The 21,213-nt window shown below is 32.3% G+C and overlaps 1 protein-coding gene across 1 annotated transcript; it reads left to right on the plus strand.

Moving 5' to 3' along the window:
- Positions 1 to 779: 779 nt before the first annotated feature.
- LOC111000478 (otoferlin-like) lies at positions 780 to 19,700 on the plus strand. Its single transcript, XM_045634213.1, has 29 exons — positions 780 to 821; positions 1,507 to 1,647; positions 2,028 to 2,172; positions 2,933 to 3,080; positions 3,471 to 3,621; positions 4,008 to 4,194; positions 4,981 to 5,150; positions 5,353 to 5,494; positions 6,581 to 6,607; positions 6,851 to 7,020; positions 7,621 to 7,830; positions 8,245 to 8,412; positions 9,523 to 9,675; positions 10,173 to 10,349; positions 10,589 to 10,705; positions 11,029 to 11,160; positions 11,712 to 11,861; positions 12,289 to 12,428; positions 12,871 to 13,208; positions 13,585 to 13,823; positions 14,256 to 14,294; positions 14,676 to 14,884; positions 15,274 to 15,462; positions 15,715 to 15,885; positions 16,457 to 16,608; positions 17,177 to 17,328; positions 18,322 to 18,497; positions 19,043 to 19,157; positions 19,563 to 19,700. The coding sequence occupies exons 1-29, from the start codon at positions 780 to 782 to the stop codon at positions 19,689 to 19,691; spliced, it is 4,479 nt and encodes a 1,492-aa protein (XP_045490169.1). The 3' UTR covers positions 19,692 to 19,700.
- The last annotated feature ends 1,513 nt before the right edge of the window (positions 19,701 to 21,213 follow it).

A 21,213-nucleotide genomic window follows, 5' to 3' on the forward strand; every position in this document is an offset into this window, starting at 1 on the left:
TTCACGTGGACATATTTTTACATCTATGTCATTATTTATTTTTCGTTAGGTTGCCATGTGACACGACGCATAATGCTTATCGGAAAACGGCATATCGTATAAAATGTGCGATAATAATAATAACGTAATTTCGTAAAATTCACTAGAGCGGTGTCGTACGACCTCCAGGTTAAAATACCATGCTTTACCACTAAGCTAACGTTGCTAATACAGATAACATTAAGAGGCAGTTAAAGGGCGAAAACGCTATTTAATGAATAAATCAGTAAAATTGAAATTAATAAGGTTTTTGTATTAATACATCTACTCAATTTGAAATGGTATAATAATTATTAATATTACAATTGTAATAATACATTTATTATTTGTTAGTGTACATACAAACTATTCTATGACCTGAAAAGTTAACTGTGATAGGTACATATCATAGTAAAATATAATATATAATACCATTTAATATCGTTTTAATTATATATAGAGTAGCGAAACTAGTTTGTCTTAAGTGTAGTGAGTTCGTAAAGGAAAAATACCTAATATAAAACTCGTATAGTAAGGACTTTTAGTGTTCATTCTTTCACGGCACCTATTATATGATTCATATTTAAGAATATTATTACAACAAACTCCTCGTCCACTCTATAAAGAACTATGATCAAAAACGTAACCTGTCAAATATCTACTGTCATTCACCGTCAAGATAATGACAATACAAAAGAGCCTCTACCAGTTTACCATTTATTATCAACTGTACAGTTTGGATACGTTCATTATAAAACAAAATGCTTTCGAAGTCGTCAGAGCAGTTTGAAAGGCAAAAAGCGGTAAGACCGCCGACTTACAGAATCGTAAACGACCACAATACGGAAGCGATGCCTCAGTATCTTCAGGTTATGTGCAGACAATTCTTATAAATTATTTATTATGGGCCCTTATTGGTTGAAGCACGCGTTTATCTTTTTGCACAAACTACAATCGAGCCCTGACTGTCGTACCGGTTCAAGTTGTATGTACCTTTATCGTTATTCGGCAGTCCTTTTCGGTATGAATATGAAAAAATTCAATTAATACTAATTACACAGAGGCGATATGCCTTATCGCTTATAAAGGAACTCACCCGCTCAGTGCACACGTTGAACAATTCAGGAAATTTATAATATTTTTTCCTGTTCCGGTGTTAAATTCTATATACTGACTGACATTCAGACACCGTAGATAAACAGGACGTTGACGTGATTAGAAGATTACATTTATTTAATTAGTTGTTTTGTTGGTGATTGTGATAATATTTAGAAATTGTAACAACATTTAATAAGCTGGGAGGAAGCTTAGGCCATTCGTACGTTAGAGTGACCATGTGGCAGAATTAGAAGAGATGAAACATCTGGACAACACTAACATAAATAGCATAGCTAGCATAGCAAACATAAAGGCTGTTAATTAAACTGCTTATTAAGCTGGTTAGCTCGACATATATATTGTGATTGATTTTTTAAAATATATCTACAGATATCCATTAACGTTATAGAGGGAAGAAAACTTGCTTGGTTCAACCCACACTCAGCTAATTCGTACGTTATAGTGGTCTATGGAAAGAAGAAATATAGAACAAGCCTAAGAAGAAATATGCTTGAACCATACTATAATGAAGTAATTTTTATTACTGTATATAGACTTTTATATATAACATAACATGACAATAACCCAGTCTTTCTTCTTTTTAAATACGAATTTCCACCTGTTCAACCAATTCGACTTAGGATCCTTTAAGAAAAGAGAGTACTAATTCTTAAAAGACCGGCTACGCACTGGCGAACCCTATGGCATTGAAAGTTTCCATTGGTGGCGGTATCATATTAACATCAGTGACCGGCCCATCTGTGCTCTACTCGAAAAATAAAAAAAATAAGTAGATATTATAACAATAAATCTATGGCAAGTCTCGACACGTAACATAATTAAATTTTGGAGTTTTCGGTTGGACTTACACGAAAACAAAAATCTATTATCCGTTCAAAAAATATTTGTAGCTATTTACTTTTGATACCTGCGCTAACATCGAAGATATACTAAGAACAAATATATGGGTTGCTATTATGGAGCCGAGATGCTATGCATCGCCACGAATTCTTGGAGAAACCTCAATAGACTTGAACCTTATTTGGACCCAACACAGTGAGTATTTTCCTATACCTATTACAATTTAAATGTATAAAAAATATAGACGTCTTAGACGAAGAAACTTGTATAATTAAAACTTTATTCATTCATTCATTCGCTCACTGACTCACTCATACACTCACTCACACATTTGCACCCACACACTTTTATTTTAAGTTTAGAATTAAGTTTGTTAATGGACGAGCTGGGAACCCTGACAAAGGTATTTTTTTCTACTTAAAAGGGTTTCCAAATCTTACACCTAGGAATGAAAATGTACTTTAAATTAATAAACGCTTTTTTTTATAATTCGAGTAAGAAGTTGTGGAATTTGAATAATAATTATTCTGTTACTATATTATACATGTCATGAATATTCAGTTTTTTATATTTAATATTAATTTCCGCACTCAAGTTATCCATTTATATGCGGTATATGAACGACAAATATCCTCACGATACTAAGGGCCTGTTTCACAATGTCCGGATAAGTTCCAAATAAGCTATTTGTTACTTATTGGTATGATAAATAGTATTTTTGCGTTTCACGACTGTCAGATAGCGCTATACGTCATGAAGTTCGAAGTATCTTATTTGGAACTTTTATCTTTCGAATAATTTATGTGTTGCATAGCTATTTGGCACTTTATCCATACATTGTGAAACAGGCCTTTAGTCTGGGTCTTTAAAAAAATTCTTGCGCAGCCGAATTTCGGCCGTCGTCAGCATTGTCAGACACAATAAGCTAATTTGTAATATTTTTTTAACAATCTAGATCATCAAGCAGTGAACAAATGGGTCCAGTTGTATTTACCCCGCAATCACTCGTTCGGGCCGGTTGGATTTTTGAAATTGTCTATTTCCATCTCCTTTAGAGGAGAGCAAATCTATTCTACCAGCGAGAGAAAAGAAAAAGTAGAGGAGTATGTGTACATGTATTTGTTATTTATATTTGCAATAGTCCTAAGGATGTTTGGCAATGATTTGACATCTAGACATCGCTGGAGGCAATGTGTTGTCGATCTTTCGCCGTATCTTGCGATACTCCGGGCGTCTCGAATATCACCTCCATCAGGCTATGAAAGTTGAGATATTGAGAATTATTGAATTTCTCTAGCAGCCGCTGTTGTCTAGTCGAATTGGAGAAATAAAATTCACATATTCGCGATTCCCGGGAAAATTACGTCTGCAATAGCGAAGAAAAGACATTCTTTTCCTTGTTCTATTTCATATTCATATTAAAGTTTAAGTTAAAGTTAATGTAATTAATTAAAATTTAATGAATATATCTATTATAAGCTCATGTATTGTAGAACTCTTCTCTTATCGGGATCGGAGCAGCAGTGTGCCAATTACCTGATAACGATTTACGAGGCGTTTGGCCTACCATGTAACCCTGGAGGAGATAGAAGATATGCAAAGCCACCCAGTACTTATGTGAAAGTGATCTTCTGTGGACTTGTGGTAGGAGTAATATTTTAATGACCTTGCAATAGGTAATTAGACAGTATGAAAAATAAAGCATTATTAAGAGCAACCAGGATAAAACGCAACATTGTAAATACGCATTAAAGTATTTACAGCGCTTGCAAATCCATAAAACTAAACGCCTTAAATAATTTATAGCAAATACGCACATCCGCGTGCTGTAGCATTTACAGTTATTATTTTACTTTTAAAAAGTTAACCTTAAAAGTCTAAAGTGATTATTATGTAAAGTAAATAGTTTTAGTACATATGTTTCACCCATATATATTATTTTAACAGGATTTGTAAATTTGAAAAAAAATCTCTGTAGTGAGAAAGGTTCCGGAGTATTTTTAGATTTTTAGATGTAAGTGTACTTTTAGGCCAAAACAGCGATACAATCCAAAACAAATAATCCAAAATATTACGAGCAAATATCAATTGTGGAAATGTTTCCGAATATGAGTCGAGAGATTCGTATAGAAGTTTGGTCCACGGAGGACAATACGAAAAAGCCTTTGGCCAGCACACACTTGTCGCTAGAAAACATCTCATACGATGGTGAAAACGGTAATACATGACTTATATAAAAAACAACTTTTTAAAGTCACAAAAAACCGACACCCTGAATTGAGCTATTTTCAACATTTTAGTATTCTCTATTGTTAGTGCCGTTTTTTCTACAAACGTAGATTAAGGCGAAAGATAATATTTTTGAAAATATTTTTCTCTTGTTCATAAGTACACTCACGTTTTATAATTATATTTATCTTCTTTATCCTAACCACATGCTTATTTCCAGTGTAACACTGTTTTACATCTACATACTAATACAGTGCGTATTGCGAATCAAAATTAAAGTACGATTATTGCTTCCCGAAAATAAAATTTTGGACATCTGTGCTTTTAAACCACTTGTAAATTATTTACAATTTCGTAAATGACAGTACTTGTCGCTTAGTTCAAAGTTATTTCGCGTGTTTAGATTGAACCTGGGTTGGCTTCCGAGAAACCATAACTATTTCGTATTAGAGAGCAAAGGCCGACCACGTCACGTGCACAGTAACCCACTGTACTATAATGAGAATATAATCTTGCGAGCCTCCTGGCAGTGCGAGTGTCCATGGGCGGCGGTGTCACTTAACATCAGGTGAGCCACCTGCCTGTCTGCCTCCTGTAACATAAAAAAAATATAAATCAAATGCCCAACTATGTGACGTCATATCATATCTGAAGTATATAATGTTTTCAAAGTGGCATATACTAGAAAATTTGAGTCATGTAAATCATATATTTTCTTTTGTATCGCTTAATAAATTTTGTTTAACTACTATTCTGAATTTAATAAAATTCAAGGGTTCTTACCAACATTTGGTCCATCCTTACTTCATATGTATGGCGCTTGTAATGTCGGTGATGATGGGCCTTATCATACAGGCGCTGTTTTGATATCTTTGAAGACAATTCTCCCGTATTATCAGAACAATATAAGAACAGTTCACGTTGAACCCACACCTTTAAAAATTGTAAGTAAAAATTTATCTATTAAATGTCCTTATCATTGTCCTTTAAAAAATGTGACAATATGTTGTTTATCAAGAGCCGTTATTATTGAAGATTACTGGTAATCTTGATGATTGTGTATAATAATGTTCTTATAAATTACTAATTAAGTGAAAAAACATAAGTATTTTTATGCTTCCAATACAAAGGATATCCATTTTTCAGGATGATATTTGGCAAACAAATGAAATATGTTTAAACTGCACTATTTTCGAAGTGTCCATGTTAGATCGAGAAGTGGTTGGCAAAGCATGCGGGGTGGCAATCACATTTGGGGAAATAGATTCTCTAAAACAGAAGGATGAAGGTAATTAGCAACAAATATATATGTAAATTTTGTGTATATAAAGTTTGAAATTATTTATTGCTGCTAATCAAAAATCAACTTATATAATAACAGTTTATAATTTTCTATGATTTTATACAGGTCGTACAATATTTTCATCGCTTGACGTCGTTATGTCAAATATAGACATTTTTTGTGAAAGAACTATTGTTACTGTTCCTTAGAACTAAATATTCTCGACCAGTCTAGCCACAGACGAATAACCGACCGGTCCTAAGGTGTGGCTTAAGTCGTTGTGTCGTTGTTAAGACTTTTACCATGAAGAGTGTTCAACAGGGAGAAAACGGGCAAGGGGCTAATCTGATGTTAAGTGATACCGCCGCCCATGGACACTCACATTGCCAGGAGGCTCTCAATTTTGTTGCCGGCCTATGGCGTATTTAAATGCTATATTTGATCAAACTTAAATTTGGATTTTTTCCTAATTTACTCCTTTGGACCTTTGATAACTCATATAGGACGAGTGCTATTCTGAATGGGAACGGAGCTAAGAACAAAAGACTATTGACAGTATCCGTCAGTAACGTGTATGTTAAATGATGCTAAAGATTGATTCAATTGGACCCTAATCGATAGTTAGCTTATAACTTACCTAGATAGTACTTTTTTTATAGAACAGAGAGCAAACGGGCAGGAGGCTCACCTGATGTTAAGTGATACCGCCGCCCATGAACACTCTCAATGCCAGAGGGCTCGTTTCTTTACTTACTTCGTTACTTGTTTCGGATCTCTCAATATTTAACGTAGTTGGGCAGATTTCAATTGTGGAGGCAGAAATGTAAGACGTTTGTGATTGGTTTAATGAAAAGACATATCGTGTTACACGATCGCAGTAAAGTTACTTGTTGACCAATTATTATCCAACAAAACAAGCCGTTGTGCGGAATATATATGCGCAAAAATTCGCACAGACCGCAAGGGATCTAGTTTTTAGATGAAACTGTGATATAATAAATATAACCATTATATTTATCTATTTTTTACTCTTGAAATGACTATAAGTCGTACAGAATATTTGGAAATAAATGATATTGTTTTTTTTTTCAGCTTTTCGGTCCTTTCTGAATGAGTTACGTAAGTAAACCGAGTAGCTTTATCTAATATACGAAACAATTATTTTAAACATTAAATGTCAAAGCGAATTCCGAATTAATAAAATATTGTCATGAATTTTATTTATTTTTAAAGTGACAGGATAATATATATCATTAAAACAGTTGTTAGTTTTCGAATTTGAAACCTCTGTTAATGTGGCTTTTTCTACAAGCGAGATTAAAATTTTGTCTCTAGATAATATATTTTGAATTTATTAAATAGGAACTCACAAATACCACTATACGGGGTGTTTGAATATAGCCAAAGTGCCTCCTTATGGATACTTGGACTTTTCCGGCGCATTTCCAGTATTACAGATTGCGACTTACTTGCCCGACTACAGATTTCGAATGTTCAAGTACAATATGTTTGAGAAGATTATTACACATTTGGTACTGTTTTAATATAGTATTTGTAGATGTAAATCAACTATTTGTTAAGTTCTTAATTAAAATTTTATTCCTTCAAAACGCTGATTCGGAAAATTATTTTCTTTGTTTTATAAATAGGTAATCCAGTTAGTTTTCTTATTATCAGAACAGGATTAATGGTATCCTAGACAAATTTCCGTGAATTTTATAAGCACACTGGAAGATATTGGATTTTATGTAATCGTACATTTTATTTCGAATATCACAATTTAATTAAATTTACCTGACCGTGAATACCATAGATCGTATTTGTAAAAAATAAGTGTTTTGCAATTTGATTTTGCTAATTCGGTCTAAACGTTCTTCATACATCCTGGAGCAAATATTAATTGCGCACATGGACCGAAAATCAGTAGGTTTTTTAAATGAAAATCAGTGTAATAGTGTTGTGCATAGCCAGAGTTTGAACGTCCTGTGGTAACTTAAATTTAAACAAGAGGTCAGTTGCACTCTTAGACCTTTGGACTGTTGCGTTATTTTTTTTGATAAAAATGTAGCTTTATATCTATTAATATAACATTAAAGTGCGGTTTTGATATGAAATATGAATAATATTTTTAGGAAACAACTTTAACAGAAGTTGAAAGGCATCTAGAATTTAAAAAAGAGACGATGAATGAGCTACTTAACAAAATAAAGTCGTGTTTAAATGACACCGCATGCAGTATTCTTAATTTCTTAGGATATATTCAAGCTTTGAAGGAAGAAAATATAACATATAAAACTACAGAATTAGATAAGAAAGAGATTGCTTTGCTAAACGAGGAAATGGTGAGTTATTTCCACGACGGCGGTGTATGTTTATCTTAAAATATTACTACTAGTAGTGTATAGGTACCTATTTGAAAATATATTATTTTTGTAAGAATGTAGTTTCCATAGGCACATTTATTTATAAGTTCTTAATAATTTAATTAATTTTTTGTATGTAAAATACTTCCTACGCTTATTTGGTGGTTTTATATTAAAATGTAAGAGAAAACTGTGCCTACATTCTATTGGCAGTTATCGGGTAGGTAAAAGGAATTAAGTAAAATCATAGTATTTGATCAAATATATATAATTGTATCTTTAGTACACGTATAAATGTCAAACCATAAAATTATTACTTAGTCTAAAGTGAACTATTTAAAACTTATGTCTGATACATCTAATTAAAAGGCATTATGTTAATATTGTCCACAGGAGAAAATCTACTATCGGATATCGAATAGAATAAACTCAGTGCCGAGTCTATCTGGAACAATGTGGAGATATCCAAATGATGAAACCATTGTTTACAAGAAAGCGGTGAAATCTTTGTTATTTGAAGGCCAATTGATAGTTGACAGCTTAAAGAAAATTCAATTGAACGTAAGTATACATTACAATGTTAAACTCTTACTATGATCAACACTTATTTTTATTTGAACTTGAACTCTGAGTTTAGAGAAAAATCACAGAAAAACCTAAAACCGAACAGACTCTGGGATAACATAGCAAAAAGTTCAAATTTGAGATGTACTAAAAAGGGAGGCTAGGCATTAAGGAGAAACGAATTTTATATAAATTTGTATAGCTATATAATTTTCAAAATATTTAGACGCGTTAAACTTGGCCATACCATTTGTAACCTATAGATAATAGAAAAAAGTAAAAAAAAGTAATTCAAGTTTTGCTGAATGCCTACGTTCAGCAAAAATTGAATTACTTTTTTTTTACTTTTTAAGCGGGAAGCCACGAGAGTATATGAGGAATAATGGACGTAATAGATACACTGACGGACTCATAAACTGCATCAAAGTAAAAAACGAATTTGAAGTAAATACTTTAACCAAGTATGCAAACCTTTATCGAACTTGTGCAGCAGCGTGCGGCCGGGCATTATCCTGCATTAAAGTAAAATTATAAAATCGCCTATAAATCCCATGTAAGGCACCATGAGATCTTCTAAGATCTCTGTTATGTAGCGAAGTGCAGTCAAACCCCCTCTACTACCGTTTCTATGAACAAGTTAGTACAGGGGGTTCAGTTCTCTTAACAGGATGTGTTCTTCTTTAGATTCTATCAAAAACATTGACCCTCTTTCGCACTCCACTACTGCTTTGTTTAAGGATAAAATAAAGCAACTGGTTTCCGAATAAATAAATAAATAAGTTCTGTTTGATCGTTCATCGATATGCCACCCTAGACCATGCACGGACGGCCTCCAAAAGGAACACGCTACTCAATGCAACTTTGAGCATATCGCTCCGCACGTCGACGATAGACTCTTCTGCGACCATCTGCACCATATAAACATGTGTAGACTCGTCTGTGAACAATACGGAGGCCCATTGCTCATCTGCCAGTCTCATATTTATATAATTTAATTTAAAAAGTTTGCGTACTTATTAATAAAATCCTGTCAAAGTAATCCTGAAGTTTGATGCGTCCGTGAGTATATTTATTACGAAACTCCTGATTAGTTTATAACTTTCCTAGGCACCTCACGGATGGCCTGATATAATAGTTTGGTTGTTAAATGACGGATCAAGAGTAGCATATGCAAAATTATCTCCAATGGATTACCTATTCTCTGACGTACCCGAGCAAGTGGGAAAGTTTTGTGGAAAAATACAAACATTGCTTATGAAGGTAACTAATAGGATTAATTAATTCCGCTTTTATAAGAAATATCTTTTTGCCTATTATAAAGCTGTAAATAGACTGCTTAAGTTTAGTTAAAACAATACAATAAGACCAATGTACTTTTCATGATAAATAAAAATATGTAAGTACAATTTAATAAGACGTCGAAAGCTATACTTAAGAAACCAATCCTACTCAAAGTGTGTTTATATATAAGCCGAGGACAATAATGTTATTTATATTTATTTTTCAAGGAAAATTCAATTTCTTCTATTCGAGGAAAGTCCTCTGTATAAGAACGGTTTTATTAGACGTTTTATATTTAACGATACTTTTTGTTTTGACTACGGTACACATTTAGATAAAAGATTTATAATTGAGCCATTGAATTAAATAGTTACTTTATCGAAACTTTACTATCGGATTTCAAAACGTTACATCGCTATCGTTGTACATATGTATAGTAATAGAGAAAAGACAAAATTTCAAATTTCTATTTACAGCCATTAAAATGTCCATATCATGTCACTTCAATTGGCTGTGTATGTGTGGCAGGAAAAACAGAGCTCTCGTTGTGGTTAGGGACCTACCAGGAGAAATCTGCTTTTGAGTTCTGCCTTCCACCAGGGTATAGGTTGAAAACAAAGGGCTTGGATATGTGCCTAAGATGCTCCTCCACGGTAGGTAATAATTATATTGAATAAAAACCAAACATAAAGTAATACATGCATGTCGAAGAAATGTGTGCATGTTTCACATCTTTTGTGACAATCCTCTCAATAAGTTTATTTTATTGAACATTATATAGATTTAAAATTGTAGAATGGTAATGAAAAACTTTTGAACCATATTTTGTTTATAATAAATAATACAGGAATAACGTTGTAATTTTGTTTTCAAATTATTAACCCTTTTTCAGATGGTTGAAATTCGGGCTTTCATTTATAAAGCAAAAATTGTAAACAAGTCATCAGCTATTAGTCAAGGAAAAATATTTGTTAGGATCAATATTTTTAACTCGGTTAAAGAAACAGAGGTATCAAATACAATAAATGATTAAATGTATTTTCTTCGATGTATCTGTAAGTGTATGTAATTTTAGTCCCGAAACCGTATTAGTAACATCATTGGTTTGATAGGTAGCAAAAGGACCCGATTTCGATTCCTGTGTGATTGAATTTGGATTGGTTTAATTCAAGCATGGAAAGTCAATAGCATGTTATGGCCGGTTGGTCGGAGTCTTTCTGGAGTTCATTGAACTAATCGCACATTTAATACTTACTCACTAATCATGATGAGCTAAATTTACAAAAAATTCAGTGATTTTATATAAAAGTAATTGTCTTTGAATTTTATAAGGAAATAAGTTTTACGCATACACCGTTATGGAATCAAGTCTTGAAGACACAAAAAATGGTTTTCATCCCACCTGAACGATTATGGACCAGCCCACCACTTGCAACCGTGGAAATCATAAATGAAGAAACTTCGGTAAATGATGTATTATTTTGTAGTAAATTAGGTTAGACATAAATTACCTATTAGTGTAAGTGACGCTAGATCGGAATGTTCCATGGTGTCATAGTAAAGACATATGTATAAAAAAAAACAATGATTGACTGAATAATACTTTTTTAAATTATTTAAGTGATCGTAAAGAATTTTAACCAATATATAAATAAAGTTAATTAAACAAAATAATATAATACCTTAAATGTATACAACTCTAAAAGTTGTATATACATTTAAACACGACTCAAATCTTTGGAATTTAATATGTACAGTTAATGCAATACAACGTTTGGCTCAAACTCTACGCCGGAGAAAAATAAATCAAATGTCTTTGATATGAGCAAGATTGTTTTTATAATTTGTAATATCGTCATTTTCTCCCAGGTTTAATCGTATGAATTTATGTTTCTGTCTCTTTTTCATTTGCATCCGGTTTGAAATCACAGCGATTCTAAAGAAGTTTCACTTCAAAATAAAATCTGAAAGCTTTTTTATAACTAGGTTCTTATTCGATAGTATTTCACTTATAGGGTAAGAGAGAAATAGTTGGTCGGGTTCTGATTAAAAGTGCAGTTGATGACAGGCAAGATTATGAATTCGCTCCAAAACTGGAATGGTATGAATTGTACACAGGTGTGGAATGTACGGGAAAAATACTTATGTCAATCCAGACAATACAGGTACACTTTAGAAATAAAAATTACGTTCTTCCAATAATTTTTTTTATCACCATTAATAAGTACGAATAGGCGTTTAAATTTCTCAAATTTTAACGGGTTGTGTAAAATGTTCGCAGTTCGAATACTAAACGGTAGATATCACTTTGCAAAATTGATGCATCTAGATTATAATTATACAATATGAAATAACATATTACGAATTAAAAAAGCAATATTACCGAAATATTTGAATCTATAAATATTAAACAATTAAAATTGTCACTCCATTGTTGTTATTGTATTTTGTTTTGCGCGCCATCTATATGAACATATGCAAGCTCCTTATTTCCTACAGCCAATGTTAAGATTTGCAGTTACAAGCCTTGAACGTCATTTTTAATAGTTACCTAATTTAGTTCATAGAGGTCGACATTTTAAGTTTTTGTAGGTTATAGAAAAATTTGTGAAATCAACTCTATATTCTCCATTGGAAGACTCATTTATAGTGGCCAATGTTAAAGAATTTGAAGAATCTGATGCGATTAAACCACTTCCTTCTACTTTAATTCCTAAATTAGCGACTTATAAGTGAGTATGTACTACTATCATGTTAAAAAAAACTTAACAGAAGCCAGGAGGCTGTCACGCACGACCCGAGTATGAATACGAACCAGTGTTAACTGCACACATGGACAAACAATCTATTGGTGGATAGCCGAGGAATGGCACCTGGGACCTTAGGGTTGAAAGTCAAGTAGAAACCACTACGCCTGCTCTTTAGTATAAATGTAGAACCGATTTATTAATTTTGCGTTTCAATGGAGAATGAACATTAAAATATGTTCACGTAAATGATCTCTCAGCATGTGTCAGTTGAGATACCATAACCTACATCTGAAGTAAGATGTAAGAAAAGTGTAAGTTACCTATACAATGCAATACAATGTATGGTGATTGTTATCATTAAACGTCTCAATGGGATATTTTTATCATGCTAAATTCAGAACAAATAAATTTAATTTATTTGCAGAGTTGACGTTTACTGGTGGGGATTACGTGATGTAAATATTACAAGGAAACCTTGTGTGACTCTCGAAATAGACAATGTCGTTATAAAATCTAATGTAATCATAGATAAGAAGATGAACAGTAATTTTCAAAATGGTAGAATGTCAGCCATATTTCAGACAGATGATTTACCCATGTTGAATATACGGCTGCACGATAGCAGTACTTTTGGAAGGACATTATACCTGGGTGCCAATGCTGTGAAGAATCCTCAAAAGTTCATTGTCGATTGTATACCACAACAAGACAGGGATGCCTCTTTACAACGAGCGTCTATAATATCATCAGATTTTCTTCAAGGTTTCTCTCTCGATATAGTTTGCATATTTTTTAATTGCCTTTTCAAATTACGCTAAACGTGTTTAATATTAAGGTTTTAATGTTTTACCATATAGCTGGTTACTTAATTTATTTACAACTAAAACAATATTCATTTGGCCTTGAAGTGATCAATTCTGCAACAGGGCTGCTAGTGTTTATTTCTTTTAATAAAGTAATTATGACTTCTAACTATTACGAGTAATTTATAGATCTTATACATAATATGTATATCAATCTACATTAATCAACCCAATTTTTTGCTCACTGTTCTAGAAAAAATGGCAATGAGGTAATAGCTTTTTTAGGTTTAAATAACAAGTAATTAAATCTAAATTTTATATAATTAATACTTTAGTAAGTCCAAACCTATGTGTGAAGAAAAACCAGTCAAAATGGTCCCACAGCATAGAAAGTGACTCTATTAATGAATCTATGAACTATATCCGAAGATCATATTGGCATAGATTGTGCTGTTCAGAGCCGGCTGAGGAGGAGTATATTTTGTTACCAGTTGTTAATAATAAAAAGAAATGTCAAAATAAACGTGCGTCGCCCAAGACAGATTGGTGGACGAGATATATGCAGTCTTTGGAGGTGACTTTGGAGTTTGACAGTTTAATTAAAAAAATAAAATCCATTTAAATGAATATAGGATATTATCGCCATAAGAAAAACTTTATACATGCTTATAAAACACTTAAGTGTTAAGATTTTTCATACTGAAACCTGTGTTTATATCTGTGCTAACCGGTAAATATCGGAGAGCCGATAGTAATGCTAATTATAAAATAATTTTTGTTTCACTGTATGTAACTACTTTTGATTTCAACTTGAAAAAAAGTAAGAAATCCTTATATATTATAAAGTCAAAACTACTATCTATAGGTGTATGTTTCTGTAATGTTTTGGCAAAAATTTTGCGAAAATATAACAACTCGCGGACTACTTTTTATTAAATTACAAAGTTAGTTTATATTTATAATAATTCATTTTCAGAGAAAACATTTTATTTTTTCTTATTTACAGAACTACGCGCGTGATGATGTTGCCACGTATTACATGACGGTTGGTATTTATGTATCACTGAATTGTCTTACTATCATTATTTATGGCTGCATTATAATATTAAGTCACTAGTTAAGTCAACATTGATTGCAGTAATTTATTGCAATATTAATAAAATATTACAAATATAGACTCCCGAAAATTTCTTACCAAGGCTTTTATATGTTTATTTATAACTAGCTGAAAACGTTGTTCATTAATATTTAGTCACATAATAGACACATACAAATCTGCAATCTACATATTATTTCAAGTTAAACTGAAAACTTATTTGCCTGAAAGATTTCTAATGAAACCTGTCAATCTGTGTTTATAGGAACTACGATGTGAACTTGCCTGTAAAAGTTTATTATGAGTAAGGTTTTAATATACATTTTACAGATTTACGATTCTGAGTTAGAACTTCAACCACAGTTTTCAAAACTACGTGATTGGTGTTCAGCAATAAAACTTTATTATAAAAAAGGCAGGTCAAGTGAGAATAATCAATTGATTTGTGGTCGTATAAAGGCTGGATTGGCAATATACAGATGGCCCCCACCCAGTGATACTGTAGCTGTTAGTGGCAGCGGAGTGGATTTAAATAAAGGGTATTGTTAATATGATGTTAATAATATATATATAATGTAAATAATAATGTTTGACGGATTTTATATATTTCTTAAGACTTTTTCATTTAATTACTCTAAGTTGCTCGAAAAACCTTCATTGCTGACAAACTGAAAACAACAATATCTAAGCTAAGGAACTTTTGTATAAAAATATATTATAAAATTAGTTGTTTTATTTTATTTCACTTGTAAATCATTGCGTTGGCACCGGATAAATAAGGATGTAACAGTAGCGTAGACACTGATCTGTTGAGAAACGTGCTCTATTATTGAACAGTACTTTAAAGTCTTGCCAGCGTTACCAGGCGGCAACACTAAATACTAATACAGAGTTCCATCGATAAAGTGAATAAGTTTAATTATTGTAGCTATTTTGACGATCACCCTAATAACGACCCAGCCAAGTTTTTGGTCAGAGTGTATATCATAAGGGCTTTTAATTTGAAGACAAAAGAATTTGGTAAATCAGATCCTTACACAGTTGTGAGTTGTGGTAAAAAACACTTTGGCAATCGAGCGGATTATGTCGCAAATAGCTGGAATCCAATATTTTCGAAGTAAGTTCGTGATTAATTGAATGAGTCAGGTTCAAGTCCATACAATGTTTTAATACCTTCGCCCGCAACGACTAACAATAAAACAAATATGTAGCTCTCACAAAACTACCCCTTTTGGTTTAGCCCCAAATGCCCACTCATCTATCTGGCAAATGACACGTGTATTTGGAAAATATCAAATTACTACCATACTATATGTATCGTATAAGACTTCATTTTCCATAAACTCAAAATATAAAACGGTTATTGCAGAGTACACGAGTTTCGTTGCAATATACCAGATGAGTACAAAATAACCATATCGTTATACGACTACAACGCAATACCCCCGGATGAAATAATTGGATCTACTTCAATAGACTTAGAAGACCGCATTTATACGAAACATAGGGCGCGAGTTGGACTTTCAAAGGAATTTACTTTGTGAGTCTAAAGTCACATATTGGTACTGGTGTTTATAAGGCGATGTTTAAGTTTTGTATGTACGATGTAATCCAAAAGCAAATGAATAAAAAAGACTTTTAAAATAATATTTGGAATTTCTGATCGAACGAATGATATTTGAGATCAGTTTTATAAAATGCTAATTAAATGTATAATAGTCTCATTTGTAAAATAAATATTTTTCTACTATCTACGTTGAATCTTTTAAAAGAAAAAAAGTTCGGTGTAAAATTGTGGGTAGCATAATTAACTTAAAATATTGAAAAAGAGGCAATAAAGCTCAAGTAATTCTGAAGTGAGTTTTTAAATGTATTTCCATGTCCTATTTAATTTAAAATAAATTAGCGAGAAATAGTTCTCCTTTTGAACTGTCTTAAAGATCAACTTATTTCACATCTTGAAATTGTAGTTTGTGCTAAAATACAAGCATTAAATATAAAAAAAAATGTTAATCTTCATATATCTATGTAAATCATCAATCATCGTGAGTAACACATTTAATAAGTTACATTAAAATAATAAAAACTTAAATAAATTATAAAATTTACAGAAACGAACCAACGAAATGGCGGGACTGCGTCAAACCATCGGAAATTCTTGAGGACTTATGCCAGAAGAATCACTTACCGCCACCGGTGTTTTTGGATACCTCTGCAGTTGTATTAAATGGCGTTAAATACGTCGACGACGGTAATCAGAGAGGTATTGTTATTATGTATTTGTGAAATCTCAAATTTCATTTCCAATAAATAAACAACAGACATTAATACATTTAAACATCTTTTTTATTAAGTTCGTACGATATGAAATCGTTTAGTTTAATATATGATTAACGTATGTAATGTAACTTAACTAAGTTTACGATACCCAATGGTTTTGATGTCTGCTGCCTAATTTGCATGTAAATAACACAGAAATAGGGAAACCTTATACACAATAGTGTACCAGCCGTAAACAATCATTCCCGAGTATTTTTGCCATAAACACTACGCATTGTTTGTACTATGTCATAGAAGGGATGTTATACTTTGAATAAGGGTCAGAACTAGAAACTAAACTTAGAACTATGACTTCCGTTTGTCAAAATCACTTATGAGGTACGGGAGTCACAGTTAGCGCGTTATTACTGAATAGCTAAGGTAAATATAAATAATAAATTATTGATTGAAAAACTCGACTGATATTATTTTTTCGTTTTAATTGGAAAATACTTTTTGTTACCCCGAGGCCCCTAGACGTCAAAATAACTGGCCGTAATTATATTTTTTAGATTACAGTTACTCATCAACAGAGCGTAAAGAAAATTTGTGTTTGAGCATTTTACATAAATGGCACACTGTCCCCATCTGTGGCCATCATTTGGTGCCAGAACACGTTGAAACCAGATTTCTTTATAATGATGACAAGCCCGGTATTGATCAGGTATAATACATTCATATTCATAATAATAATATCTTTATTCATTTAGGTAAACATGTACACTTATGAACGTCAAGAAAAACAAATTAAATTAATCGTAAATTTACATTTACCACCAGTTCGCAAGTCAAGGGCGTAGAGCGGGTAAGATGGTAGGTAGGTAAGGTATTATATACTCATTGAGGGCTTTAGTTTTTTATATAAAATACAGTTACAGTTTAGTTTAAGATTATATACATTTAATATTGCCAGTTTCGATAATTTAATAATGTTGTCAACTTTAATAATTTTATTTGTCATTGACAACATTAATTGATTTGGCGATTGCCAATACGTAACACTCACACAATACAGTTGGGATTTTTTTTGATTTTAATTTGGTAAAATATTTTCAAATTTTAACGATAGAATTTATGTTTGGGATATTTTTTCTGTTGTTATTATGAATCCAGAGAAATATTTCCCTGTATGTATATATATGTATATCTAATAAATTCGGAGTCGTAATTTAGTGGTACGTACGAGGTCCGTATGTCCAATTTAAGATATACTGACGGACTCATAAACTTCAATGATAGCCCTAATCAAATCTATGCGGAACCGATTAGAATCCATAATAAGGGCACGTGGAGGTAATACACCTTATTAAAACATAAAAAACCCTTAAAGCTTGTGTCTATTGTTAAAACCAATTTTTTAACTAAACCTTTTAAAAAAAATTTTCTTTAAACACACAGACTTAAACTGTAGGATATGATGATCCTACGCTGTTTTAAAGTTGACGAACCTACCTAGACGTTTCAATTTAAATCTGTGTAGAAAGTTTGCATACATCGTTATAATATTTATTTCAAACTCGTTTTTTACTTTGATGCAGTGTATGAGTACGTCCGTGTATTTTTGACATAGCGCACTTGGCACTAAGTTAAGACTGAATCAGAAAAACCCCTAACAATAAAGATGTTTTACATTAGCTTAGTAGTATTATATTTCAAGGGTCAGTTGCACATGTGGGTGGATATTTTTCCATTACAAAGCGATACTTTTATTCCGCCTCCTTTGGAGATAAAACCACTTGATCTAGAGGAATTTGAACTTCATATCGCTATCGAGTCAGTACGTGATGTGGAGTTAAATAATCTACGAAATAACTTGGATTTATTCGTTAGAGCGTAAGTTGTGTTTCTGTCTTTTGGGCCACTAAGACCAGTGTTGACTAAATGGTTTTAACGTGCGATTCTTATCTCACAGGTTCGATCCACGGCTATGCGCCAATGAATATCTATATGTGAACTTATTACTCTCTAGTGCTTAGGAAAACATCGTGAGGAAGTCAGTAGGCTTTAGAGCCAAAATCGACGGTGGTTGTCAGACACAGAAGAATCACCGTTTTGCTTGATAAGAAACATTTAAATGATCACGTAACATATTCAGAAATTTTATGCCCTGGCCTACAAAGTGGATTTTTCTGACACTTTTTATCATCGGTAGGATCGACTAGCGTTATAGATTCATTAAACACATTGCAAAAAAGCAAAGTTTCTTTGTTAGCCTAAATTAAGAGGCAAAAAGTAACGACAGAAAATGTTTTTCGTATAATATTTTTGTGAAGTATGCAAAAAAAAACAAATAAACTTTACACAATGATAAAAAAAAGATTCAATTAAAAAAATTTTTTTTTTTCAAAAATAAACTGCTACTATAAGGATTATTTTAGATGGCTCGGCTCGAGTGAAAATGCTCAAGAAAAAAGGCTTTACACTCATAAAACAACTGAAAAATGGAATTGCCAAATAACATTTAATTTCCAATATCAGTTGACAGCAAGAAAGGTAAAGTTAATTTTTTTTTAGATAATAGGGGGGCAAACGAGCCTGCGGGACGCCCAAAAACGCATTCATCGCAGTCCATAGACACCCATAGGGTGCGTTGCCGGCCTTTAAGGGAGAAGTACGCTCGAATTTTGAACTGTTAGAGATCTCATCTCATATTTGCGATTTAAAGTATCAAAAGTATTTTGGGTAAACTATGATAGCCGGAATAAATTATCCTCGTTAATAGACAAATTACTTCCTAATAATTCTTAATTAATTACTTCATGTTACACGTCGATTTTTCTTCACTGTAATAGCAAGTGTTGAGTGCACTGAAAGAAACAATTGTAGACTCTGATATTCCACTGCGTTGAGAAGCGCACGTTATCTTTTAACTTATTAATTCCGTAATATTTATTTCAGTTACACAAGAAAGAAGTTGGTGCTCTAAATGAGTTAGGGGATAATTTATCTCCGCTTTTAGTGGTTCAAATAATTGAAATGTCAAACACTGCTGTCTGTTTAGGTTATACCGAATACTGTGTTTTATAAAAAATAGTTTCAGTAGAATATTCACATACAGCCCAGCCTATGATATAGTAGTTTAAGCACATATGTGAAACGGCTTTCATATAAGTTATAAGATAAGATTCTATGTTTACTTTCATATTAATAATTTAGTACATATTATATTGATTACATAATTATGTGAGAAATCTTCTTTCGTTCTATACGTATCCATAAAGCAAAGACTCAGAGACACTGAGCTTTGTTTGGAAAAAAGTTTTAGAACAAAAAAGAGTTTTTAATTTATTTCTAAACCCAATTCAAATTGGTTCGAAAATACTTTAGTGGGATGCTCGTTCCCCATAAAGCTGGTGCACGGCAATTAACTGCCTTAAAAAACACAAAAAAGTCACATAACATATGAGAATGGCCTCGTGCGTTACATTTTGTTTGGCTTAAGATATTTCGATTTCTTCACCATACTTCAAGTTCTAACGGCGCATATTCGAGATTGAACATAACAAACAACTGAGAACCACATATTAAGCGAATATTAATACATTTCTATATTATTAACATTTAATTACGGGTTCTAGGTACCATAAAGTTAAATCTTAATGAAATGTCCCAAGGCACAAATCACTTCCATGATTGCAATATCGAGCGCCTTGAAATGGGAAACAAGGTCGATCTATTTACAATTGGAACGCATCGTGCCTGGTGGCCATTGCAAACATTGAACGACCGAGGGCATACGGAGCAATCTGTAAGTTTAGTTACACATATACATCATTATTTGCAAGAAGGTTTAAAAAAGACTTACTTGTATGCTTGAATTTAAAAAAATTATCGAAAATAAAACATAGAGTACGGTGTTGCATTTTCTAAAGAAAAATGATGATTGATAATTGCAATTACTTTCATGTTTCTAATTAGAACCTAACTTAATATAACTAACCTCATTAGTACAGATTTTGTTACGATTTGTGATACAGGCTTGAGGCATTTTTCTTATCTCGATGGCACTGTATTTCGGATTGCCCCTAATAATGGCTAGAGTCAAACTTCCATGCCCGTTGTTTTTTTTTATTAATTATTCGTTTTGGTACTTATCTTTGAGCTATCAAACTAACTGATCTTTTTGAATATAATGTTCTTATTTCAAGGGTTTAATTGAAATGGATCTGAATTTAATACGCTTGGAAAAAGCTACTTTGTTACCCGTTGATTTTGAGGTGCCTTTTCCACAGGCTGGACCGAGGTATAATTTCTTAATGTGTATTAATAATCTATATACAAAAAAATTAATTGCAAAATATGTTGTCAAGCGCAAAAGCCGAAAACGGCTCAACTAATTCGAGTAATTTTTAATTTTTCCTTGAACTCTGAGTTTTAATTAAAATTGTAGCAAAGAAAAATAACTGATATTATGATGAGTAATAAAAAAATCAAATGTTCACTATCGGTTATTTACCAAACCAAGAACATTTACAAGTATTAGTTTTTTTATTTTGTTAGGCCTCCCCTACATTTAAGCATTCCGTTCTATCTCAGACAAGCCCGTTCC

This window comes from Pieris rapae, chromosome Z (genome assembly GCF_905147795.1).
Source record: "Pieris rapae chromosome Z, ilPieRapa1.1, whole genome shotgun sequence".
NCBI lineage: Eukaryota > Metazoa > Arthropoda > Insecta > Lepidoptera > Pieridae > Pieris > Pieris rapae.